Consider the following 26,850-nt stretch of genomic DNA (forward strand, 5'->3'; position numbering starts at 1 on the left):
GTGTAGATCGACTTTTTAAAATTCCTGGCATAGCAGAGCGACATCGTGTTTTGTTCGCCGTTAGCTTTCCTCCAGTGCATAATTGACTCATAGGACATTACTTTGTGGTTGTTGCGCTCTCACCATATATATGTGCTCTCCGCTTTCCCGCCATTAGGACCGTATAAGTTATCAGGAGGTACGTAGTCGAAACAGACTCCTTTCGGGAGAGATTTTAAAGTGTTCGAGTGTGAGTTTGGGGCGTGTGTGCGTTAATTCACCGCGTTTCTTTTGTGCTTTTTCCACTGCATATTGAACCATTGCTGGGCCTATTGTTGTGTTTCGATTCACTTTCACCAGTGGCCACTCCACATGAAAGAATGTCGTCCCCTTATACGCACTTTCTTCGGCCTTTTCTCTCGCTCTTTTGGCCGGCCCGTCGTCTTTGAAACTTGACCTAACTAATCACAGAGATGGAAATTATCTCCGATGGGTTCACAACTGCTGATTACAGGTCGATTTTGCTATGCCCCAAACGTAATACAAATGGCGGTTTTACGGTAGCAACGCGATCGCCATGTGGAATTCCCAACCCCCTTGTTTATACATAAAAGTTTGTTAGGCCCGAGCAGACTTCAAATAATCATTGTCGCAGTCGCTTTCTCAGAGATTTATTTCAGATCTTCAGTTTTAAGGAAGTGAATATTTTGCGGAAGTGCACGTCTGAGTTCATAATTCAGTTATGCGCTTCCTATATCCCTGGTTGTGAGTGGCACTAAAATATGAAGCGTCGGTCTACTTGCTAATTACCCACAATGTTGACAAGTTTACACTCGCTTTTGTTGTGGGTAGTTTTCGGGGGAGTGACATCATTTACACTGTCGGTGACTCGATGCGTCAGAAATGCCATGTTGAGGGGCGAAGTGAAGAAAATGGGTCTCTTGTTGCTAATGTTATTGAAGAATGTTGTGTGCAGCCACGCCATGCTCAGAATTCGAGCTATGCTTTTGAGCCAGCGTGAGTTGAACGGGACGACAAATGCGATTGTGTGTGTATAATGTATGGCTTCGCGCGAAGACGTCACTTTGGGTGAACACAAAGGACTGTGTTTTGGTGCGTGCTCGGAGGCCTCACTTCTCATTTTGTTGTTTTGACGAACCGAACAGTCGGGTGAAATTTCAGCTCAACCCTTGTTTCGCACAAGGCAAGGCGACACGCTCGGACGCATAGTGAAGTGTACTGTAATACGTCGTCGATCGACCCGCCGTGACTGGGTAGGGTTAGGGATTTCCGCAAACAACATTCGCTCAAACGGTTGAACGTGAAGCCTTTCGCCAAAGAACTCTAAACGTTATTTGGGGGACTTCTCTCGACACGAGCGACTGGATAAAACACGGCCTTCGCCCCAGTTTGTGCCCATAAAAATCGTGTTTGTTTACGTTGAGATTATCACGCTGTGGAATGCACGATAGGGGTCTGTGTAAAGAAATACCTAGGGCTCAGTATTTGTTTCCAAATAAATCGGCGCTACCTGTACTCCCAGCCTGTACCCAGTGTAACCGTGTTGAAGTGGTACTGGGGGTCTTTGATGTGCAAATAATACGTGTTAAATCCTTTTTAAAACATGAAAATTGCAACGTCGGGTATATAGACCATACTGTGCTCTTCCCTACTCCAAAACTGTATGTCGTTCTACAATTTTTTGACTCTGGTCAGCGACTTTCTGGCCGGGTATGTTTCCTGTGGTACTTTCACAAAATGTTGCCCTCTCTTCAATAATAATTTAAATATGTTTAGCTATTTACAGGCAGTTTTCACATATTTTACTTGTTGTGTACTCATATTTATTCATATTTTACATATTATGCTCGTTTTGCCTTATAAGTTATAGATTAAATTTTAAAATATGTATATAATTGACCATGAACAGTTCATCTACAGAGGCAGGTGCATGTGTGGGGAGCTATATTTGCTCAAGATTTTTATCACTGATAGCAACATTTTGGCAAGGCTGAGCAAAGAGACAGCAGAAAAATGGAGGTTACACAACACAACAGGCAGATATGAGGTACTTGGAAGTTCAAGGATTTCAAATTTAAACTTTCAATGGTGATATTCTAATATTTGCGCCAAATATAGTTAGCAGTTAAGTTTTAACCGAGTGGCCATTTCTTTGGGTTTGATTTTACAAGTATGTCAAAAATTAGTACTGATAATTTAGAGAATTGAATAATGCCTTCAAATATGAAATAGTAACATTACACAAGAAACTGCCATGACAAATAAACCCAATTTGAAAAGTGTATTTTCATTCTACTTACGACATTTTATTAGTTATATTTTTTTAGAAAATACACTTGTGTGAAAGTTTAGGCTTTTATCTCAAAAGAAAAGAGGCTATAAAGTGAATATCTTATCACAAGTATCATCAAATATAGGCTTTTATCGTGTGGCCATCATGCAAGGTGGAAAATTCTCAAGGACTGTACATGGATTAGGGTAAAGAGGATAAAACTAGTGGCTTTTCAATTGCTCTTTTTTGTATTCTAGTTGTCCGGCCGAACTCCCTGCCGGGTGAACAACATTCTCCCAATCGCAACAATAAAGTTATGTGAAATCCAAGCAAAAAACAGATTGATGTCTGTGTTGTGCTTTCCATCACATGGCTTTCACAAAGGTTGTTTCAGGCTAAACACTGTCAATAATAGAAAGTAGGGCAGGGCTAGGGGCAGTTATTAGCATCACGATATGGGTGGAGGTGTTTAACTTTACATCTATTGTGTGATGGCTCATTGTATGGGAACAAAAGTGACCTGCAATGCTTCTGGTGATGATGTAACTGCTTTATTTTGAAAAACAGTGGCCAGCATGAGGGAAGGCAGCGCTGCACAGATCTTGATTTCTTCTTTCTGATACCAATGTGCTGTATCCCCTTTTAATAACCACCACAATTGGGAATGCCCCCATTGTTTCCATAATGTGATAATATACTGATCATCATCAGTATGGTTGGGAAAAGGGGTTACAGAATGTATGAAACATGTGCTTGCATTCTGAAGTTATCAATGTTTGTTTTATTTGAGCGCCAAAGTCAATTTTTGTCTCCTTTAAAAAAATCTATACCCCCGTCAATTTTTTTCAGATTTATGCCAAAATTTTGATAAAAAACTGTAGCTGATGAAATGTGATGTCCATTTGGTTCAAAATTATCAAAAACTTACAGAAAAATTCAAAAAAATTGGTAAAATGTTGCACTGAAAATTTTGGTGCGAAAAATTACAGCACTCAAAAGGTTAAGATAGCAAAAATACATTGAAATAAGAAGACTTCACCAATTCATATTTATTCTGTGGTGACACTGTGTGACTGTAAAGTGCAAGCAGATTTCTGTGTCAAGTTTCTATCACCTGCATGGGTGTGACTTTGGATTAAGTGCACGTACACATGCATTCCATTTTGCTGGGCAGTTGGTTTTGCTGGTCGTATCCGATTGGTCAACTTCTCGGTGTTACCATTGACAATCTTGTGGGTCGTTTCCCCCTTACCTGTGTTTGGTATGAAGTAGCCCGTAATAAACAGAGTACTCCAGAAGTGCACTTGATGCGCACCAATGGCACGCAAATCTTGACATGTGTCCAAGCAAACTTGAACCTACCATGTAGCTGCTGTCATAACTTTCATCATATCTGTATGTAAGAAAATCGCTTTATACAATCAACATTACATCAACAGAAAAAATGCATCCTAGACTTTTGAAGCCAAGGAAATAATGGTGTATGTATGCCAAAAAGAGTTTCAGAGGCTGAAGGAATTGGGATGAGGACAAAAATGCAAGAAAAGACCCCCTGACTAATTTTACGTCAGTTCAAAGCTTGCAAGCTGCAGTATATTGGGAGCTCCCCATAAAATTCTATTGAGTGGACCTCCCCCTACTTGTTCTAGGGCACTAACTCAAACTTCAAACAGGTTTCAGCTACATGTATAGCACTTCAACTTGAATAAGGTTTTGTTGTACTTTGTTGTTGTTACAAACAAACAAAACAAAACAATACAAGAAGTGAAGTTTGACACCGTCCTTGAAATGGACGTAAATGACAGGAAATGCTAGTTCAGCACAAACATGGAAGGAAGTGTTTCTTAGGCACTGGGAATAATTGATGGTGTGTTTATCAGTTTCTTGTGGCTGTGTTATGAACTCTTCCTTCCTGTAAAGCAGTGAAAGGTGACCCAATGTTTCACCCGGAAAGATAGATCACCTTGTGTTATGGCATTCTCACCCCGGAAATAGGTCTGTTTACATCACAAATACATCACAACGGCACAGCTCAGAATTTTTGTGTCGTACACTTTATATCAGCCCAGGGGGAAAAAATCATAAAATGTCAACTGGAAGGTTGCATTTCAGACTCAGTATAGATACTCAGGGCAGGCAAGTTGACGCGGTTTCTTTATTTACCTTGTCTGGGCCATAAAGGCGTGCTACAAATATACACCATTTGTCAGCGGATGGCATATTTGCCAGCGCCCTACATATGCAAAGAAGCCTGCGATTTTTTACAGCCGGGCACTGGTTCCTTTGGAGTCGAAACAAGCAACTTGCACTGAAACATTTTTCATTGGTATTGCCTAAAACCAAAAGTGAAAAATTATTTGTTTGCAGTATTCATTTCTACTACATAACAGAGATATGAGTTATATTTTCTCTCTCTCTCTCTCTCTCTCTCTCCCCAACAGATGAGGAAACATTACTAACCCACAGCTGTCTGGTTTGGATAGAAGTACTAGCCAAGTCTTGTACCCATGCAACAGTTTTGATTAATGTTTTTGATGCTGCATGAACCAAACTCTGAATGTTACTAATGCATCATTGTGTGAGTTCAAGGTAAGCTACCCAATCTCTTTTGACAACTCTACTTTCTCCAGAAACCAGTTTCAATCTTTCTTCTAGCTTTACTGTCCATGACAGGTCATCTGTTAAGAAAAGTTAGAGGTGATGTGGAGAAGAAATACAGCCGATTGATGAAATCTAGGGTATTGTCTTTCACTGGGGTGACGTCAGAGAAAGCAAAGCTCGGCCAGACATAACATCCCCCCCCCCAGTGACAAATAAAGTACTCTTCAACGTTCGATCTTGATACCACCGACGTGTGCTGCGCGATGAATCCACTCTGTCAAACACATAATGATAGCAGTCGTTTCCCCCATGAATATTTCAAACGCTATGGCGACTGTGAATTGTCAGAAATTTCGCCCATTGTTCTCTGCGGCAAACGCTCTCACATTACAGTCTAGGTTACCAGGCAACCGGGTTGACCCCAGTGACCTCTGATATTTAGCGCATTGCATTCTTTTTTCCATGGGGTTTCTATTTTTAAATAGGTCGTCGGAGATGACACATTTCGTATTAACTTTGTTACCATGATACCTCACGAGGTGAATATGAGACTGGGTATCGGATCCAGAATCTATCTATAACTCCATCTGCATGCCACCCTGGTGTGTCTGTGTAGGGTTAGGCATATTTAATTTTATCATCTTGTTTGAAACTCGGTTAAAAAGCTCGTCCAAAGTGCTAGAATGTTGATGAGGAATTTTAGTCTTTTGAAATATCCTGCCAGCCGGGTGTATCAAGTTAGTGAAATCCCATCAACACCAATAATCTTAAAAATTTGAAAAAAAATAAGATTTCTTTTTGTAACTACGGATCAATTACAGTCAAACATTCTCATACTCTGTGATATATATCGGACAATAACGGATTAGGAAGTTCAAGTTTATCAGTAGTCAACTGGGAGTACATGGAAAATCGTCATCGTCATATGACTTAATGCTTGGTTCAAAGTCACGAGTTAATGTGAGACATACAACTTGTTGATGATACATTTGTTGCCAAAACAGTTCTGCATTCTGCTTTAATCAGTGCTCCGACAACTTTTGCACAGCTTGTCCCTGTTAATTCAACCCTCTGCCAGATTAGAATATCTGCGAGGTCACAGTCCATTGTAAGTTTAAATCATCAAACCGGTGGATGCCTTTCATCAAAGGCCTGAGAAAATTCCTGCATGAATGGATATTACAGTTTACAAATTTGGAAAAAAATTCTTTCTAAATTTTTGCATAATGCTGAATGTCAAGAACAGTGCTAACCGTGGGTGGCCTCAGGCCTGTCCTCAGTGGTGTTTTGTATTTGAACCTTTTCTTATTGTAAAGTAATGTGACCCACAAACACGGTTCAGTCTGTGTAGCCCCGGGCTGAGCAAAGGTTACGTGTTCACAAACGCAATAAAGGTACTCTGCTGTTGACAGTGGTTTAATTGTGTCATACAGAACCTGCCAACGGCTCCTTAACCTTCTCACCCCTATGTTTCTCCTGTCATGGAATGACCCAGTTACAGTGTTTGACAGATTAGACCATTGTATTTCAAGAGCAGGGGGCGAATGCCAGTGCATGATGCAGGACATGGCTAATGGTAATGGTTTCTTATCAGGCTTTCTTTGGATAAAGTTCTGATATGTGTTATTGTGTGTACTTCCAAACCATGTACATGAATCATGGGGCCCATGATTGATGTGGAGAAGAGGTTCCTGTGTTTTTTGTTTACCGTTAGTTCATTTTGAATATTCCAGAAATGCCACGGTTCAGAGTGACCATGACCAAAACAGATTTTCAAATTTCACTCGTCACCGATAATCTGTTCCCGCTGTATGAAACCTTAGTCAACATCAACCCCATCAAGCATGACACAGCAGTTTGAAAAAAACCACAAACTTGCACATTGCACCAAAAAAAATCGTATGTACTTCATGTTAAAAGGGGTGTGGAAATATTTGAAATTTTTTTCAGAAGTCTGTCACTGTTGATTAAATGTGAATATTTGTTGTGGTGATTTGAAGTGTATTTTGGAATTTGAATTCTGAAATCGTGCCATTCTGAATCTCTTTTTCATAGCTCATAATTTTTGTGAAATTTTGACAGGCCTGAAGATTTACGGCAGTGACTCCAGTGAACCTGCATGCCTGGACACATGAACCAGAGCTGAGGAAAAGAAAAAATACTCCAAAAAAAACTTTGACTGAAGTTTTTGGAAAATCACGCGATGAAACTTCAACTAAAGGATGATAAAAGTAATGCTCAGCTAGACAAATCTCAGACGATTATGGAACCTACTAGTACCAGGTGCAAAAAAGACCGCGAAGTTGTTCGCAGTAAGACTATGGATACTGCCCAAATGCAGCCTGTGCGGCGGAGACGCCAACACAAACATCATCGGAGTGATGAATACCCAATGTACAATAAAGATGGGTCCCGGAGTATCCTTGCCCAATTGTTGCAATCTGAATCTCAAAACGGGCAGGGAGCCCCGCTCTCTGTGAACCAAATGTCGAAAAGCATGGACAATTTACACATTTACCGGCACGGTAGTGGCGGAACTCCCGTCTACACGACGACGATCGACCTGGGGAAAAGTCTTTCGCAGGAGAACATCACCAGGACGGGACGTTTCCGCAGTGAGTTCTCGCAGACTGTGACTAGTAGACAGACTGGCGATGTAGTCGCCGGTCGTAGTGACAGTGTTGACAGTAAAAGACAAAACAGTAACCCCAGCACTGTGGAGAGGAATATTGTAGAACATGAGCGAAGGGAGGTTACAAACTCAAATGTCACAAACCTGGATGACAGGCCCCCACCTCCGTACCCTGGACACTCTAAGCTATACTCAGTGCTGGATCACAATAAAGACGTTACAGGCCTGACTGTCGACTCAGCGGCAAGTCAGTCAAGTTTTGAAAAATTAGACTGTGCAGTTGTCACGGGGATTCAGCCGGACAGTTCAAGTTTGGCACAGCAGGAAAGAAGCAGCAGGTAAGATCTTTTCACGGTATATTTTGTTAGAGATGTCACTTATAAATCCTCGGTGTCAAATTATAGGTTGAACTTTCAACATTGTGCAGCGCACTAAGCGATTAGGCAGTGCTTGTCAAAAGGTACCTATGTACAAATGAAATATAGTCAAGGGGGCAGTTAGATTATCGGCTTTATCTCTGAACGAATTGTTGAACTGGATGAAAATTTCAAAGGAAAACAAAAGACTAACCATTCAAATAGTCGATACCAGCAGATGTTGAGGGATTGAGGACTGCCAAAACTTGTATAGTTCGCCGACGCTGGTGATGAACAATTTGAACAAACCAGACAAATAAATAAAGAGGTTTCAGGTCCCCTCGCACTGTCACTGTGTCTCATTATAACCACAAATTGTAGAGCTGCTGCCACCAATCACACACTTCGCCATCATTTTCGTCCGGCCAGTCAGATTTATTGCCTTGCAAGTACAAACGACGGCATATATTTTCATACTGTGTCAATTTTACGTAGTTTGTTTTGCTGACACGGTCCATCGCCTGTCGAGACCGTGATCTTTCGGTACGGATGACAGAAATAACAGATCCGCAAGCACAGTTGAAATACGCTGCTCTGAAGAAAAGTTCATAGAAATGTTTTGCTGTGATGAAATTTGAGTTCTTTTCTCTCAAAAAAGCTTGTGTTACTGCAAATAATCACAAAATCAACTGTTTGTCTAAAAGCAAGAGAGCCTAAAATCAAATAAAGCAAAAATATGAGAATGAAATTTGCTTGAGTGGTCCTCGACCGGGGTTTGTTGCTTTTGCACAGCAGGGCAAGCTTTCTCACCAATCGTCATGCATCGGATAAGGCGGCAAAACTAGTCAAATGTTCGGTGAATTTACCTCAAGAATGACCCATGAACACAAATATACCATCAGGGACCAAGAACTTAACTTTGACAGACAAAGATAGAGCCAAAAATGGCTTACGGTCAAACAACTATCCGCATGATTGATTGGTTGAACATCTGAAGCAAAATTTTTATCTCATTGTTTGGAATTTTGTAGACACAGCAGGCAGAAGAAGGGAATGCTGTCATGTGAGGTTGTTCCTAATTTCCTTTTATACTCTCTTCACTGTCATGGTACGGCCGAAACCCATTGTTATCAACAGTGATTGTGGATCTGTTTTACAGAGGACTAAGGGTCAATAGGTTAAATTTAACCCTTTCACCCCCAGTTCCCTATATACAGGTCCAACTTTACCATAGAAAACAATGGATTTGGGACAAACCATGGTGGTGAAAGGGTTAAAAAAACAGAAAAATGTATGCGCGTCACACTATAGTTTCTATACACTTATTATGACCCTGAACTCAGTCTTGACATTCCAGCGTTTTTGGTATTTCAGTTCTTTAGTCCTTTTCATCCATAATTAGACTGAACCATTGTACTGCGGAATTAGGGGTGATGGGTTGAAACAATCAGTGGAATTGGGCAAACAATGTACACACCAGTTTCAAGAAGAAGAGTTTTTTTTTCGGAAAAATTTCTAAACCAATGAGTCTAAGATTGTCTTTAGTTATGTTCGCTTATGTTATAATCAGCTTTACTGCAGGCTGTCAGTCAAAACGGCATTCTTCCTTCAGTACTTAGAATGTGAAGGTTTTTACATGACAGGCTATTGAATACTGTAAGTTGGAGAAGTGGTAAATATTTTGACTTCAAGGGGTTATATGTAAAGTCGTTGACGTTTGAAAAAATAGAAATGGAGAATTTTACATACTATTTATTATTTGAAAAAATATCAAAGTAGCAAAATTTTATCCTTGAAATTTATTGTTTAACAAAAAAAGTGGGTCTGAATTGAAGGCATTGTAGCGTGACCTCTACTTTTCAATTTGTCACCCTGAAGGTTAGGCTCTTTGAAAGCCACAAGAATGTGAGATATGACAAGCTTGCTGTGTTTGCACAACGGAAAAAAAAAAGGAGAGGCATTTTGTTGCTCAGGTGTAAATTCCTCAAAGCTCTGAAGTGCAGTGTGGTACTTGTAATTGATAAATAGCTGGTGATTTTAAGTTCATTGAGTCTACGCATGTTGTGAAAGTTACATCTGTTTTTGGTATTTTCACGCTAAAAAAACCCATATGTTGAAACTACTTAAAAGTCCCAGTTCCTTGCGTATATCAGGCCAGATGTACACCTGGTAGAATGATTGAGTGGAACGAAAGGTTATTTGTGAAAAGAGCTAGACAGTTGATATTGGTTTGTTTTATCGCGACATTCCGGGCTGTCAGTGCTTTCTCGGGGAGAAAATTTATATTCGCAAATGAAGCGACTTGTATTTCCAATTAACAACATTTGCGAGAGTCGGTGCTGCGGTGGTTTCATTCGGACCAAATGTGCAGATGTGTCTTGAAAATTTGCCAAAAAATGAATGAAGATTGAGAAACAGGTTGTGTATGTATGAATGCATGATTCGTGGTCGTAATTCTGTCCAAAACGCAGAAGTTGCGCATGAAACCTTGTGCATGTGGCAAGCAGAAGTGCTGGCTATCGGGCACGAAATACTTGACATAGTTGAAAGCTGTCATCAGCCATAAACACGTCCATGTCATTGACACAAAACAATGTTATGCTAATAGGATTTTCACTCTGTTACACTTAACATACCAGGATTGCGGTGCATAATTTAGGTAGTTACATCATTAACCATAACAGCCCGATATGCTCCCACGTTTTCTGGACAAATACCAAACAAAAGAAAGACTCTTCTTGTGTACTTGAGTTTACTGTCCTCAAGAAGCGGCGCCCAGTCTACTTTTCTCCTGCTGAGTCTCATCTTCTACAAATTTTCTAGAGAAAAGAATTTTTTTTTTTATTTGATCACTGAAAATGCCATTGCGTCTCGGCAAATATGGGGATCTTGTTATGCAATTAAAAAAGCTGACCAAAAAAATGTCAAGTGAAAATAGATTAAGGACCAGACCCCTTCGAAGCATATCGCGTGTCTGAATGTGAAATGGATCCGTTTCTTGTGATATTGAGAAGGTGATTTGGTTGCTTTAGTCCACAATTTTAGCGTTTTATAAAAAGAACCAAAAAATTGAAATTTGAAAGGAAACTTATGTTAAACAGTAAATATTAATTTTTCAAACTTTGTTGGACCAAAATAGTTCCCGCAAAATTATTGCTTGAATGTCTCATGACCTGTGCAACGTTTTCTGGTTTAGGACTTGTTTCTGATTTTTAAATGACAGGAATACTTCACATTGCTCCAGGACTATTCCACTCCAAATTTTTGCAAAGGGGTTGTTGTATTTATTGAATCAAAGAATACAAGTATTCAGGATGTGGTTTGCGCTGTGAAAAGGGCTATGTTGATGAAGTGTTTACAGAAGTAGCTAAGGAGAGCTACCAGTAGTTCACAAATCACTCTGGGGAAGGGCCGCGGCAGATCTGTTAGTCCTCACAAAAAATGTGGCTGCATATGTAAACACCACCTTCAAAGATAGGATTGCGACTGATGGTGATTTCTTTCGTCATGTTGTTTCTAATATAGATGTGCTGGGTTAAATGTGATGAAAGGTTTTGCCAAGCCAGTGGTCAGCGCGACAAGTCAATGAATCGTGTCTGACCAGACTTCAAATCTCTCTTCAGTGATAAATGTTTCGCCGAGTGAGGTAGTTTCAAGGACAATCTCTTTTCCTAGGGCAGTAAACTTAAGACGCTCAGTTGCTCACGTAGCTGTGTGTGCATTGTGACACAAACGTCTTTTGCCAAGACTTCTGTTTTATTCAAGATTCTGTGGTGACTTCTGAAGAAGTTTACAACGGACAATTCTAACTTGATAGTTTGCCATGAATCTGCGTCTTGCTAGTCATGAATTAGCATTACCCGACTTTCTTTCTCAGAAAAAAAAGTTAGTTTGCTGTTTGTACAGAATGTTCAAATATCTTTTTTAACTCTGTACCTTTCATGGCATGCTTTCTGAGAAATTATTTTTCACGCCGTTGTGGAGATGCCAGTATGAATAATACAAAAAAGTGACAGACCGTGAAAATGAGTGATCTGGTATCACAGGAAATGAATTCTGTTGTTGACTTGTTAGCAATCAGTTGTAGCAATAAACAGAAAAATATTTTGAATAATTGATTTACAAACTTTTGAAATTGATAACTATAGCTGGCCGGTTCTCAGCATACTTTAGCAAGGACACTTTGCTTATGAAAACATACCACAAATACTTGATAGTGTTCTCACAATTACCAAGTGGTTAGCGTTGAATGTGATCTTGGGCAGTTTATTTTTGTTTGTCTGTTTGTGCCCTCCATTCTACCGAGAAGAAAACTTCATTTCTTTTCCTTGACTCGAGAAGTATTTAAGAAATTTTAAATGGACAAGAATGTTGTAGCTCCATATTTACAGACAGATTAAGAGATTGCCAGTTGCTACACTCTCGGCAATAAAGGCAACTGACAGGTCAAAGGTCAAACAGAGGCATGCCGAATTGGCACAGATTCTCGTTCCACGGACCTGCCATGATGTATTAATTTATGGAGTGAGTTTCAAAGTCCGACATATGTAGGTGTATTTTGATTGATGTATCCTCGAGTGTCAGTGTAACAAAAATATAGGCCACTCAAAATACATGTGCATCTAGGACGTTGAAATGCTTCTTTGCATCGGCACAGTTTATTACCTTTAGCTCAGCTCCACAGATTTTTCACTCAGACTGAGAGATAATGAGCAAAGTGGTACTACTGTAAAGAAACTCCTTGCTGGGCTGCCTAAGGTAGAATGCGCCTCGGGGACAGATACTCGGACTCTCAAACTTTTTAAATTTATTTTCTGATATACTACTTATCTGGGGTTCATTTTAAAGGTCTTGGTGTAAGACAACTTTTCACCAGCTTAGTTTTTTGAAAATCAAAAATTTTATTTTTCTCCATAAAGATAGCACAGGGATGGAAGCCCTTTTCAATTTCAAACACCGGTAAATTTTGGTTATTTGTTTCTGTAGTACTGAAATTGACCCCCAATTTTTATTCTTGATTTTGAAAGAGAATGGTTGAAAGATTTCTTGAGGAAAGTTTTAGCAAAAGGCTAAGTCTCTCACTTTCGAGGCATGAAGTACCTTAACACTGCCAGATAAGTGTTTTAAATTGAAAGTGTAGTTTGTATATACATTGACATACGACTGTTATGGACGTATTTTATCAAGATGAATTGTGCAAAACTACCGATAGTCTCTCATCCACGTCGCTTGCCTTTCTTACCCTCTGCAGTGACTCCGACGGGGCCTATGAAGACGAGTTCGACCATGAAGCCATCGCTAACAGAGCAACGCAGATGGTGGACATTCTTTCAGAAGAAAACGCAGCCCTCAGGCAAGAGCTGGAGTGTTACTATCAGAAAGTTAGCAAACTTCAAAAGGTATGTGCCACGTGAAGAAACACACTTTTTACATGTTAATCCAAGGTAGAAACATTTTAAGGGCCAGTGACTGTATCTTTTGGTGATTTTTTCCAACTCCTTTTTGTTTTGAACATCAACTACAGTTTCTTGTTCTGCTCCCCCAAAGCATGTGGAGATACACAGTATTCAGCTTGTCAACTCAACCTGTACATGTGTAGACTGCATTCTGGCCTGGATTAGCATTCAAACATAAACCTTTTCCTGCCAAGTCGGTGAAAATCCGCTTGAAATTCGGTGTAGCTAGAAGCTGAGCAGCCACGGCCGTTATCCTCCTAAGGCGGTGGAAATCGGGCTCCTTTTTGGTACCCCCTTTCCTGCTAGTCGACGGAACTACGTGTAGCAAACCCTTGCTCACGCTAGGGGTCGTTCGAGGACAGGTTTTGGGCGAGGAACGGCGTTTGCTCTCGAAATGGGTTCACAGGGAGTCCAAGGACAGGGAAAGGTGCAGAAACCTGTCCGCCAGTCCCCCACACCCGAGGGGGCTGGTTTTTTTTTACCGCTTTTTAGCGGACTTGGCAGGATAGCATGGTGACGTTTCTGGCGGAGTTGGACGTACTTGGCTGCCTGGCACTATACAGATTGCTGCCGAACTTGACCAACTCGGCAATGCTAATCTAGAAGGCTACCTCTTGCAAACGACTTGGCAGATATGCCGATGGTGCGAGACGAAAGTCACTTATTCAGTTGTGCGTGACTGAAAATGAGAACGTATTTTTGACGGGACGGCTCGACTTGTTCCTCCCATGGAACGGATATGAACGACTCGGAAATACCATTACAAACTGGTGTCCGACGTACTAAGCTGGGCTTCAGCTCTGCAAGTTCAAGCCAGGCAACGTCCTTCACTGCCTTGGCCGTGCCATTCAATGGACGTAGCTTTGGATTTTTTATTTATTCCACCGTCCGAAGTACTGGCTCTGGTTTGCAGGCAAACGTATCCTCTTGCCGATGCATTGGTAACTACGTACGCTGTTTGCGTACAGAGAATTCAAAAGGGCACATGAGGTCAATATGCTACATGTACGGGGATACCGTCTGCATTTAGCAGGGACTGCTTTTGTTATGCAAACCAGCTAGCAGTACAATATGGCTGCCAGCATGTGGACATGTCGATGGCTAGAACAATGGAAGCATATTGCGTTGCACCCGTGCATCGCAAAAGTGAACTGAAGACTTGGGGGTAGTGACTGGTTATCACTGGTTAGCTGCAGCCCAAGCCATGTCGGTACAAACCCTTACCTGACTGAGGACCACTCGATTAAGTCAGTAATGAACGGTAACACTCGTAAGCCAACTCCCAACTGAGCTGGCAAAACTACGTAAAGCTGTGCTTCAATGGCTCAGCCATGTCGTTAATACAACGGCAAAAACGTAGTTTTTGTGCTACACTGCCAAGTCGTTGGAGGTACGTATTCAATTGACCCTACCCTGGGGAAACAGGACAGGTTTGACGGTGCTGCTGCACCCCTAGCACGACCCTCAGGGTCTCTGACTAACAGACGAGTGAGGTGATGTTTGTGCCTAGCGGACGTACGTAATACTGAAGGAGTTTATTTCCGAAAAAATAAACATGAAACGGCAATAAAATGACGCACTCCCAGGGGCAAACAAAGCCGGTGACCTCAATTTTTTTCTGCAGCAACCCTTGAGCTCCTTCCCCTGTCTACGGGCATGTAGAAATTATCAAAGTCTAACACGTATAAGTACGGCTAAAACTACCCTGAAAATGGGCGATTTCTGCCAAAATGCCTGGCAGGATAACATGCAGGAGAGCCAATCTTTTGCAGGCACATATTATGGGGCGGTTTTCTACTGACTTGGGAGAATAACGGACAAGGGCGCTCGGCAGGAAAAGGGTTAACAATAACAGTGCGTTTTACGCTTATAGATGTTGTGTTGACAAGGTAAATACTGGGGTTTTTCTCACCTGTTCGTCTTTTGCCTGTACACAGTTTGAGCAAGACATTCAAAAAGTACAGAAATCCTACGAGCAGCTTGTGAAGAGCACCACCAAACGAGAACACCTGGAGAAGGTCATGAGGAGCAAGCTGGAGTCGGAGTTCAAGAGAACACAGGAAAAGAACATAGAGCTGAGTGGTGAGTACAAAATATATAGACCCAGAGATAGACAAATGTAGACACAGCGATAGACACGTGTGGGTTCATACACGCGGTGCCAAAATGGAGACAGGCGTGCTGAAAGAGCAAGAAGCACAGACACACACTGTCATTGAAACGTGGTCAGAAAAAGTCGCAGCAAACGAGAGAGCAAAGTCTGTGACAGACCTGTGGACAAACAAAACAGTCAGACTGATAATATATACCGACAGACAGTCTGATGGACAAATGTAGAGACATATAAACATAGGAGATGCAGACCGTCTAAATCGTGTGTGCAGTGCCTGATTGATGCAGTTGACGGAGATGACCAATTTCCCCGATAGAATGATTAGCTTGCGAGAAAGATGTCAACTTTGTGTATTAAGTGCAGAGTCAAAAATGCATAGAGCAATTGATAAATGTGACAATTTTGAAAAAGAATTGATGAAGATCAAACAGTCGCTCCGTCAGAGGTTCTGTGTCCCTGAAAAATTGAAAACATGACACACAATGACAGCAGTGACAAATTGTCTGTGACAAATACCTAAGAGGTTAATAGTCAATGAAAGCTATGAATATGAAGTGGTGAGGGAACCGCAGCAGCCGTGGCAAGTCCTTGGGTGAACAAATGAAAGTTTGAAATATGTGCATCTGCCGTGAGAAATCCGTTTATGTAACAGCCTTCTCTAGTAATCAACAGGGGTCAGAGACCACGCACATGCTTGTCAAAGGAAATCTGTCACAGAAAAAGAGGAATGCGTTTGTCTCTTGTGTTCTTGAATTCCTGAAGCGACAGTAGTATGTTTTGCGTGTTTTCCAAAGAAAAAATTGAAAACAAAAAAAAGATAATAAAACTTAATTCCGGCGCTTATCTTCCTTCAGGTCAAATTGAAACGTTGCAGACTCAACTACAGGCCAAGGAATCTCCGGCTAACAACGACGTTGATCTCTTGAAAAGGGAACTTCGGAAGCGGGACGCCATCATCGCGCAACTGATTGTCCAGCGTGAGTACTGTGGCTTTTGTCTGTGTGTCCCCCGTAAATTACCACAGCTGTAGATCTTTTTGTAAACCAGCTGCCCCCACGAAGTCGCCCCTGCCCAAAGAGTAATTTGTTTGGTTGGGAAACCTTTTTGTAAAAAAAATTCCTTGCAAAATTTGCAAATTGTGATATTATATCCCCTAATTTTTTGTCAGAAAGTGTTACTATTGGACAAAGATATGTCCACAGGCAAGATTTGAACGTTGTTTGGCAAATAGCAAATGCACAAACAAAAAAAGGTCACGACAGGTTTATTTTATTCTGTCTTGATGCCAACACTACCGGGCATTGTCACATGCTGAATACAAATGCCATAGAAGCTATGTGCAAGTTGCGACTAATATTTTTCTTCCGTCCGCCGACTGAACAGACAAAGAAAACCTGACGAACAAGGAGAGAGTGGAAATCGAACTAGCAGCACAGAGAGCAACGTTATCTGAGCAGAGAACGCACATAGATGTACTTGATACAGCACTGTCCAACGCTCAAGCCAACGCTGTCAGGCTTCAAGAAGAGGTGGGTCATTTTTATCGAAAGCAGTAAAAACTAGTCCACATCAATTGTTAGACAAGATGTTATGGTAGCAAGTACCTTTGTGACAGAATTTTGAATTCTTAAACTGTTACAATACAGTTTTTTCCACCACTTTTTGCAGCTCATTTTGAAGCTCATGGAATAAATTAACTTTTCACAGACTTATTGTTGTAAGAATCGAAAATTTATATTCTCCCCATAGAGTTGGGGCAGCGATGGCAGCCATTTTGAATTTCAAATACATAAATGTTGGCTAATTTGTTTCTCTAGTTGCAAATTTGGATGGTGACCCCAATATTTATTCTTGATTTCAGAAGGGAATGGTTTAAAGTTCTCCTTTGGAAAGTTTGAGCAAAAGTTTAAATCTTACAATTTCAATGTGCCTTCACTACCTCAATGAACTCTTTTTTTGCAAATTTGATTTCTTGTGGAATTGGGTTGACATCCGACATGAGCTCGTAGTAGCTATCATATTTTAAATCAGTGACGGTGAAAAAGCTGAAATTCGGTATGCAGAGTTGCTCTTGACCAGAGTTGGGTTGCTCTCCATGTACTGATTGTTATAAAATTCATTAATGATATGTATGCAGTAGAGGCAGTGAGGTTCTGACTGGCAGTTTTTTTGTTCATCCTCGTTCAGAGTCAAAAGAAACAAGTTTACGTGGACCGGGTGGAGAAACTGCAGAAAGCGGTGGTGGCCCTGCAGAATGCCTGCGACAAGAGAGAGCAGTTGGAGAAGAAACTGCGGCTGAAATTAGAAAAGGAAATTGATATGCTGCGGGCACAGCAGGTGAGCGATGAGTCCAGCGTTTATGCAATCTGATGTCCTATTTTTCTGTGTGTCATCTAGGATGCTGTATCGAATGGTGGCAGCTTTGTCTCAAGTTTGTCCAGTATGCTCGATATTTTAGTCTGTCTGCATTCTTACTGATGTAACGGTACCCTGCGTTTCCTATATCGCCGGAATATTGTTAGCCATCCTTGTCAACAACTGGGCCAAACCAAACTAGAGCAGGGGTGGACAGAGTCAAAATGTCACCCACAATTCCAAAAGCTATAAACTGCAAGAAAGACTCCATTTTTGGTCACTCACAGAGACTGAGCACACAGTTCAGAAATATTCTCTCATTTGGTTAGTTCCATGATGTTTTGAAGGAAATATTAAATCATAACTTTTTTTGACATTATCCCATCAGAACGCAGTTGCCAATCAAGAACACGATGAAGGCGTATCATTGGAGTCACCGAATAACTCGCACACACTCATGGTTCTGCTCAAAGAGAGGGACGAAAAGATCATGTCATTAGAGGCAGAAGTTACCAAGGTAACGAGCGTGACAGTATTCTTAGTATATCAAATACAGAAATTATGATTGTTGCTCAAAGTGAAGTAACCTGTTTTTGAAATATCTGTGTAAATGCAATGTCTACACTTATACCATGTTATTACGTAAGAAATGTCATATTGTAGAGGTGAGATGTGCTCAGGTGTTGTTCAACAAGTCGGCAAATGTCGAATAAAGTTTGCAGAATTGACGTGTTATCTCCCTCTCTCTATTCTTCATTTTCACCCCATCAGCATTTCATGCTGACCTCATGACCTCACAACTGTCGTTTCAGTCCAAAGCTCTGATTTAACTTAAGCATTCCTTCCTAAACTATTGTTAGATAATCTTGAAATTCAGTAGTTTGTAACCATTTTGATATGTTTCTGTCTTTCAACCAGTGGGAGCAGAGATACCTTGAAGAAGTGGCCTTGAAACAGTGTGTTGACCCACCTAGCCCAACCATCAGTCCAAAGTAAGTGCTCACTTTACCTTTTTACCCCAAATTTCCTTTTCACAAATCCACAATCATCATTTACAACAATACATTTGGGCTAAACCATTTCAGTGAAAGGGTTAATGAAGGAGAGTATAATCATACACATATTATTAAGTCTGACATAAAAAAAAGTAGTAAATTTTCATGAGCATTGATATTCTGAAGGATAAAGCAATGGGAAAGTTTGTATTAGGATAGCATACCCTTTATTATGTTACCGTTTATTGTTCCAGTGAATGTACTAAATTATATAATATTCACTTGTCAGACACCATATTCCTGATATTAACCCAGATGAAGAAATTCAAACTGAGAAGATGAGACAAATGGAAGAAGCATTTGCTATCAGTAAAAGGTGTTCGGATTTAGAAACAAGGTGAGTACATTACAAACAGAGTCATTTGCAAAAAAAATTCCCAACAAGATCTGAGACAAAAAACACAGTAAAAAGACGGTAAAGTGGAAATAATAACATAAAAAAGCCTGGCTCTCGCTGCACCAGTTTTGTCAAAACATTTTATCGAAATTCTGACAATTATTAAAAAATTTCATGTGGTTTCTTCCAAAATGTTGGTTTCATATTCATCGATTTTTTGAACCCATGTTATGAATAGGTGTTTCAACATTACCGAAGTAGTCGTGCTGTTTTGAGAAATATTTTGTACATAATCCAACCTTTTCTTTGATGTCTGCAGAGTGAAGGCCTTGACCTATGAACTGAATGAGAAGAGTAACTACATCTCCGTGTTGCAACACCAGTCGTACGAGAAAGACAAAGCGCTGTCGTCGCTTGAGAAACTCCTGCGCACCTCTGCCTCCCCCGTGGGCTCATTACAGAACATCACCATGAAATCACTGAACCGAGGATCAGGATCCCAGGAGAGAGTAGCTGCAATGAGCAACTCCTACTCGTCCCTGAACAGCTCCAACCCCATGTTAATGATCGGTGAGTTTGAATTTAAAGAAAAAAAAACGTTCAAACGTAATCCACAGCGGAATTAATCTGAATTCTGCTTTAACCTTCTTACGTGTGCAAGGACCTATATGAAAATTATTAGTTGCTATTATATGACATTGTTAACCCTTTGTGCGCTGTATTTTTTTCCCACCAAAATTTCAGTACAATATTTTACTAAGTATTATGAATTTTTCTGTGATATTTCTGATATTTTTGGACCAAAAGGTCGTCACATTTTATTTGCTTGAGCTTTTAATCAAAATTTTTGCAAAAATCTGATAAAAATTTACATGGGTATATTTTATATAGGCGACAGAAACTGACTTTGGTGCTCAACAGGTTAATGCAATGCCCCCATATTGCTTCACATCTATTCTGATTATTTCAATCCCTCCCATTAGAATGCTGCTTGAACCCTTTGACCACTATGGTTTGGCCCCAAACCAATTCTTTTCAATGGTGATTATGGAACTGTATACAGGGAATTAGGGGTGAACAGATTAATCGTGTCTTCTACTGTAACCTTGCAAATCGGTGAATATAGTTGCCTTGTGGACTTGATTAATTTACAACACTATCTTGTTCATACATGGTGGATTTTCGTCTGTGTGACTGACACTTTCAGACAAATTATTGTTTCACATTTCATGTCAGGTTTTGACCTAGTCCCCTTTTTTCTTTGCTTTTTTCCGTTTTCCAGACTCATCACTGAGTGACAGTAGTATTGAGAGAAACGAGAGACTGAGAGAACTAGATCGAGAGCTAGCGCAACAGGTGAGTTAGCAAATCTCAGTTACTGTTCTGGAGTGGCAATAAATCCTGACAAGCAGAGAGGCAGTAGTATATGCAGTGTTTTATGCAATCTGTCATCATCAGCTAGGTGTTTCATACTGTGTGATGATAGGTTACGAGTCAAGAGTGTGCAACCACACCCAGTGAAGTGGATGAATGGGAGTTGATTTACCACGGGGACTGCAATTCATCACAGAAAGCCGCAGTACTTCTTTGGCTGTGATAAGTACCTGTAATGCACCGAGATGAAGTGTGCAACCTGTGTATGCTACACAAACCAACTTGACACGCTATCGACGCAAGGAAGTTTTCTTCGATTTTAGAAATTTCACATAGTGCAATCCACTGGCATAACTTGTGTGAAAAGACTTCAGGAAATTTACGGAAGTTTCTCTTTGTGCATATACTGAGATAGCTTGTGCTGAAACGACTTCAGGAAATTTCCGGAAATTTCTCAACTGATGCAAAGAGTTATGAAATGTCCGAGTTCAGATGGTACATTGATCCGTGACTTTGCCTAAGTATCAAAACCAAACATTTTTTCCCTACTTATGTGAATCTGAACTAACTTATTACCAAGTCCCAGTCAATTTGAAAATATCACAGAGATGGTATACAGCACCGTGAAAAACGCCTTGTGCGCAAACAAAGATATGCCGCCCGGATAAAAATTCTAATCTTTCCTGCTTTGTCCTTCTTCCAGGATTCCATCCTGCAGACTTTGCAAGTTCCGCCTGAGACCGGCAGCAGCTTCTTCAAGATTTAGCGATGAGAAAGTCACAAGTTACTTTGGATTACGCATGAAGATTTTGCCGCGGCCGTGTTCACACTTAACGCGCAGCAAGGTAGAAGCAACGCAGTGCAATGCAGTACTTGATGGATGAACACACCCTACCAGTATCGGTGTCTTAATAGACAAGCAAACTGGATCAGTTACGTTCCAGTGACTGGCTAAGGAGTAGAAAACGCAAAACTGCGACATACCTCTGCAAACCAGCTAGGTTTCATAAGTGTAGATATCTTGAACATGCAAATATGAACAGATATAAAAAGGGCTGAAAAATTTCGACAATCTGCATAATTTATTTCCTCGATATAGTTGACTGGCTGTAGTTGCTTCAGCGAAAACAACAGTCTCTTATCAGAGCCAGTTGAAAATATTTTTATTTTTTTCACCCCTACAGAAGTTTGCTAAAGCAGTAAATATACACAAATGCAGTACAGAGTAGGAAAATGCATACGCTTGCAAATTCTTAGACTGCAAATTTCTGTAGAGGTGGCAGACCGACAGATTGACACAGACACAGATGAACAACGTACAACAAAGGGACTGTGCTGGCACACAGTTTCCAAGACTTGCACACATATCCGTACAACAACAGAGACAAACAGACAGACAGACAGACTGACGGGTGCTGGTCAAGAACCGGCGACCACCAACTGACACACAGACATGCGTAAAAAATACCGATTTACATGGAATGTTGGTGTAAAGTGGGGTACATCGACACATCACTGACAGTGGCAGATTAAAAAAACCTATTCTGCGAAGACAATTAAGAAAATCTTGCCACTGTCAGTGAGCCACGTAATCTTGGATGAAATATCCTCTCATAGTCAACTTGTCCAGTTTTCTTCCCTTTTTGAATGACAGAGACAAAAAAAATCATTGAAGTTACAAGATGTCCAGAGCGTTGCCAATCAGACAGTTAGCTGGTGCACTGTTCCTCTTATTGTTCCAGAATGTCAGATTTTCAAATGAAAAAAAACGACATCTTGTCATTTTGGTGATGGTAGCTTGAATCTTGTAAAGCTGATGGCTTGTCAAGCGTAACTGGTTGGTCAAATTAACTCTGCATTGTGGAGATATATTAAGTTCCATCATATCGAAATATTAATTTAGACTATTTTCAATTAATGTTAGAAATTAAAGCTTTTTTCCTTATTCTACATGATGGCTTCCCACTTGGACTGTTCTGACATTTTAGCAAAAAAAAAAATCATTTCAAAATAAAGTTGCTCTTATTTCTTTGTTCTTTTTTTCATGGTTTCCAAATTTTTGTTCTTCATTTAGAATTTAATGTTTGTCTCTAAACATGCAAGTTAATCTTGACCAACAACATTAGATTTGAAGATGGTACATCTTTGCACACAGAGATAGGGAGGGGACTGGACAAGTAATTGGAGGAAATATACCGCATACCAATTAACACTGAAGAGAAAACAATGTGCAAACACACAATCTGTAAACAGTCATAGAAGAACCTCAGTCAAAAAAATGGGCCGTACTGTTATAAGTGCCTTAAAATGTGAGCCGAGACAGGCTCACTCTGAATATACTGTTGTAAGAATTGTGATATTTTGTACAAATTGAAGAAATTTGTTTTTTTATAAGAAACCGTAGAAGCCGTATGTTATGAATGTTTCCAGACAGGACTCTCATAACATGAGTAGTGACTATCAAAAAAAGAAAAAGAAACTAACCAGATGTTGTTCTGAAGAGTCGTTTGGAAGAATATCCAAAAAGGGTCTCACATTGTATTTGCCAGAATTAGTGCTTCATTGCATTCACGGCAAAGATAACAACAAGAAATGTATGACCTATGACCTCAGACAACTTAAAGACCACAAAAAACACCTGATATAGATTACTATATGTTAATGTATTACACAGGACAGGAATAAAATGAATCGAGATTTTCATAAGTATTTTATTCAGCGAACTGAAGAACTTTGTGAATATGTTCAGACCAAGTTCTTAGTTCTCTTTTCTATCCATAAATGCTTATATGTATATTTTTTCATAATCCGATTCACTCTGTGAAAAAAAGTTTTCCAACTTTTGGAACTGTCATCATTGTTTTTTTGTATATCCTAGAAGCAATGAGAGTTATAACTACCAACAAAGTAATCCACAGGAAAGAGTGCCTTACTGGAGTTTGATGACAAGTTTACATACTTAATGCTGATAATGATAACGATGATGTGTACATTTTGGTCAGGGGTTGTAGTCTTTGCAAAGCAGACCCCGTAGTTCACTCGGCACTCTCAATGTCCATGTGTATGTATATATAATATACAGTCAGTAATCACATTCTACCATTTGTTCTTGAAAACATGGAAGGAACCAGAAAAGAAGGTTGAACTTTCATAAATGTTTTCCAATATTTTTCTCCATTTTTATGAGGGGTTATATTCTTCGGTTGTTTTCCTTTGCTATGAAAGTATTTGTAGACAAATTACCAACCTTGCAAACAACCGGAGAAAAGTCCCTGTGAAAATGTTTGACTGGGAAGAGAATTAACAAAGATTACAACATCACTTGTGTTGACCTTTGTCACGACCTTTAACCCACATGTCACCTTTGACACTACATGTACCACATTACTTGAAACATGACATTTTGTTACCCAACTTGTGACTTCATCAATCCATCTGAATGACTGGAGGAGAGAGCTGCCGGAACGAACAAACCCCCACTTTGTTTGTTGGCTGATACTCTCCTCTTGCGTGTACACCAATTGTCGTACTGTCAATTTTGAAATTTTGTGTAAAAGGGTATTGGAAGCTTGACACAGCACCATACTCGCCTGTTTATTTCAAACTGTAGAGTTATATATTCATTATGAAAAGAAAAAACTAACTTTAAAAAAATTTTCTAATTATGTAACATATTGCAAAAAATCCTCAATTTAGTAAAGCAAGCAGTTACTATTTATAATTTGTTTCTTTTTTATTTGCTTCATATTTAAATATTAACAAATTATAACAGTTATGTAGTTTCATTGTTTATAATAGTTGCCAGCCCAAGTGTATTGGTAGAAATGAACGTTTACCTCGCGTCATCGTATATATTTCATGTAAATATGTTGTAACTTTTGTGAAACAAAAGTTTACTTCCTGTAATAAATGTTATATTATGTGTAAAATGTGAAACTGGTCTCTGAGCTCATGTTCTGCTGATGCTGTGCAGCTGGGAGGTTACAGCCAACTGTTCCTTTAAAAGTAGACTGCCTTGAAATAGTTTGTCACATCAGGTGCAGCCAACGAACAATGCACTTTAAAAAAGGTCCTTACTATGATAAGATATATTGTGCATGACAAGTAATGTGAACTGACTAATTTTAAATCAAGAGGGTAATTAATTAGCTGTTCATAATTTGCCCTCCCACCGAAAATTTTTCAACTTACCCTCCCACACTCAAACTTCATTTTTACCCACTCCCCACTTATTTTGCCTGTTTCCCCTCCCCACTGTGAATTTTGGAAGTTCCCTCGCCCTGTGGCGAAATAAAACTTGCCAATTTCCCCTGCCCTGGAAACAATTCCCCTCAAGAAGTTTTTCGCCGAGCCCTGTCCCCAGGACAACCAACCGATATCCGCCCTGCCCTACAAAAAAACCTAACATTTGCTCCCCTACCACCTAAAAACATGTCCCCTGCCCTAGCAAAATTAAAATTTCCCCTGCCCTCAAAAATTGCTCCTGGAATAGCTTTTTCGATGAATAGCTCCGTTGGCTGCACCTGTCACATTCCTGTATCTTTGTTGGTTCCTGGAATTTTTTTAATTCTTTTTTTTTTATGCAAATGACATCTTTAAACAATTTGGCCTGAATGGAGATGTCAGAACAGCCATTATTCTCCTAAAGTTTCATTTTCTGATTTTGATCACTTCAACCCTTTCACCTCTCAATCCGCCTTTTGCCATTTAAAACAGTAGCATCACTCCCAAAAATTTTGGGGTGAAAGAGCACCGTAGTGCATAGCACCTTGGTGTGTACGCCCCTCCAAAGTCCTTGAATACTAGATCGTTCAGGAAAGTTATTGACAAATCCTTGATAATGAAACCTGGAAAATCTTGGAAAATTAATAAGCCAGCCTTGATTTTCGAAAATTGTGATATGATAGGTCATGATATAAAAAAAAATGATTGGCACGATGATATTGAAATTGATATCTGGAAAATGGCATGTTGGATCTCAAAAAAAAAGTCCTTGAAAATAGCTACAAATGTCCTTGAAAGTCCTTGAATTTGACTGTTAGTGACTGGACTCTGAAACACTTGACCAAACTGAAACTCGTAACCCAGACTCCATAAAATTGCTTCACTTATTTTAGTTAACAAAAGGACCTAAAAAATAAGGTATTCATATATCATAATGAAGAGCACTATCTTCAGAAAGTGTAATAAAGAAACAGTGAAGACAAAGCTCTTTAAATTCACTCAAGCAGCAACCCTATTCATTATCTTCGTATACCATTGCAAAGAAAACAGTCCATATCGGTTGATTGCCCACCCTAATCCCCTTTATTAGTTGGTACTAAAGATTACCAAAGACCCTGGGGCAAGTCTTTACGCTTGTCACCTTAGGCGATTATTACACCGAGCTTGCATTCCTTTTACAGCGTACTATCTCATGACGTGTTTCCAACCATAGACCCTAGAGAAACAGTCCATGTTCCAACAAAGCGAGAGAGTACCTGAAGGAGAGAGAATTCATATCAGAGATTTGTTTAGAGGAAGAAAGGCACCTGTGGAAAGGCGAAGGAAGTGTTATTGTTTCATGTGGGAAGCGCCTAAATATTGGCCAAGGGTGCCGCACTTGCTGGGAATACGCAGGTTTCAACCCTAGTCTTGTAGAGGGCGCTCTTCAAGAGTACGCGGCTCGACTTGTTCCTGATCCTGGGCGGGTTCAGTTATTATGGACGGGAAAAGACCGTCAATTTCTTCTTGCGCCTCAACAAAAAGGTCCTTCATCGTGCAACCGGGTGAAAACTTTTGAGATTTGAAGTTATTACTGTCCTAGGTGTTCATCTACGCCCATGTTATAGTGAATGACACCATCTCATCTAACATTAACACGTTGTATTGGATGTAAAGTGTGTAGTCACAAAGTGTACGAACATACAGCGCTTACAGGCATGCCTTGCCACTTCGATGCCTGGTATGCATGTATTTTTACACACACTAAACGTTTTCATATCATTACAGTACATTTACCAATGATTTTGACGATGAGATACAGCTGGATATTGATACACTACCTAATTAGGTTTGTCAGTTTGCTCGCGAATTTACCCTTTTAGTGGTCAACTTTTACAACTTTGCGCCAACATCAGACAGACTAAAACAGCAGGTGACGCAGCAAGATGTCTGTAAACTAATTTACTATGTAGTATGTTTATATCTTTACAGCAGCTATCAGTTTCAATGGTGACACACACAGAGACTGGTTGCCAAGTTTTACAAGCAGTTCAAATTCACGGAGAGGTGGTAAAAGAACGACATTACTGCAAATT

The 26,850-nt window shown here is 40.0% G+C and overlaps 1 protein-coding gene across 1 annotated transcript; it reads left to right on the forward strand.

The window, feature by feature from the left end:
- Window positions 1-24,487, forward strand: LOC139119091 (angiomotin-like). Its single transcript, XM_070682726.1, has 14 exons — window positions 1-178; window positions 4,714-4,861; window positions 6,956-7,843; window positions 13,113-13,260; window positions 15,255-15,399; window positions 16,285-16,407; window positions 16,814-16,959; window positions 17,618-17,767; window positions 18,174-18,302; window positions 18,704-18,777; window positions 19,070-19,177; window positions 19,497-19,747; window positions 20,460-20,533; window positions 21,255-24,487. The coding sequence occupies exons 3-14, from the start codon at window positions 7,077-7,079 to the stop codon at window positions 21,315-21,317; spliced, it is 2,178 nt and encodes a 725-aa protein (XP_070538827.1). The 5' UTR covers window positions 1-178; window positions 4,714-4,861; window positions 6,956-7,076; the 3' UTR covers window positions 21,318-24,487.
- The last annotated feature ends 2,363 nt before the right edge of the window (window positions 24,488-26,850 follow it).

This window comes from Ptychodera flava, chromosome 19 (genome assembly GCF_041260155.1).
Source record: "Ptychodera flava strain L36383 chromosome 19, AS_Pfla_20210202, whole genome shotgun sequence".
Taxonomy (NCBI): domain Eukaryota; kingdom Metazoa; phylum Hemichordata; class Enteropneusta; family Ptychoderidae; genus Ptychodera; species Ptychodera flava.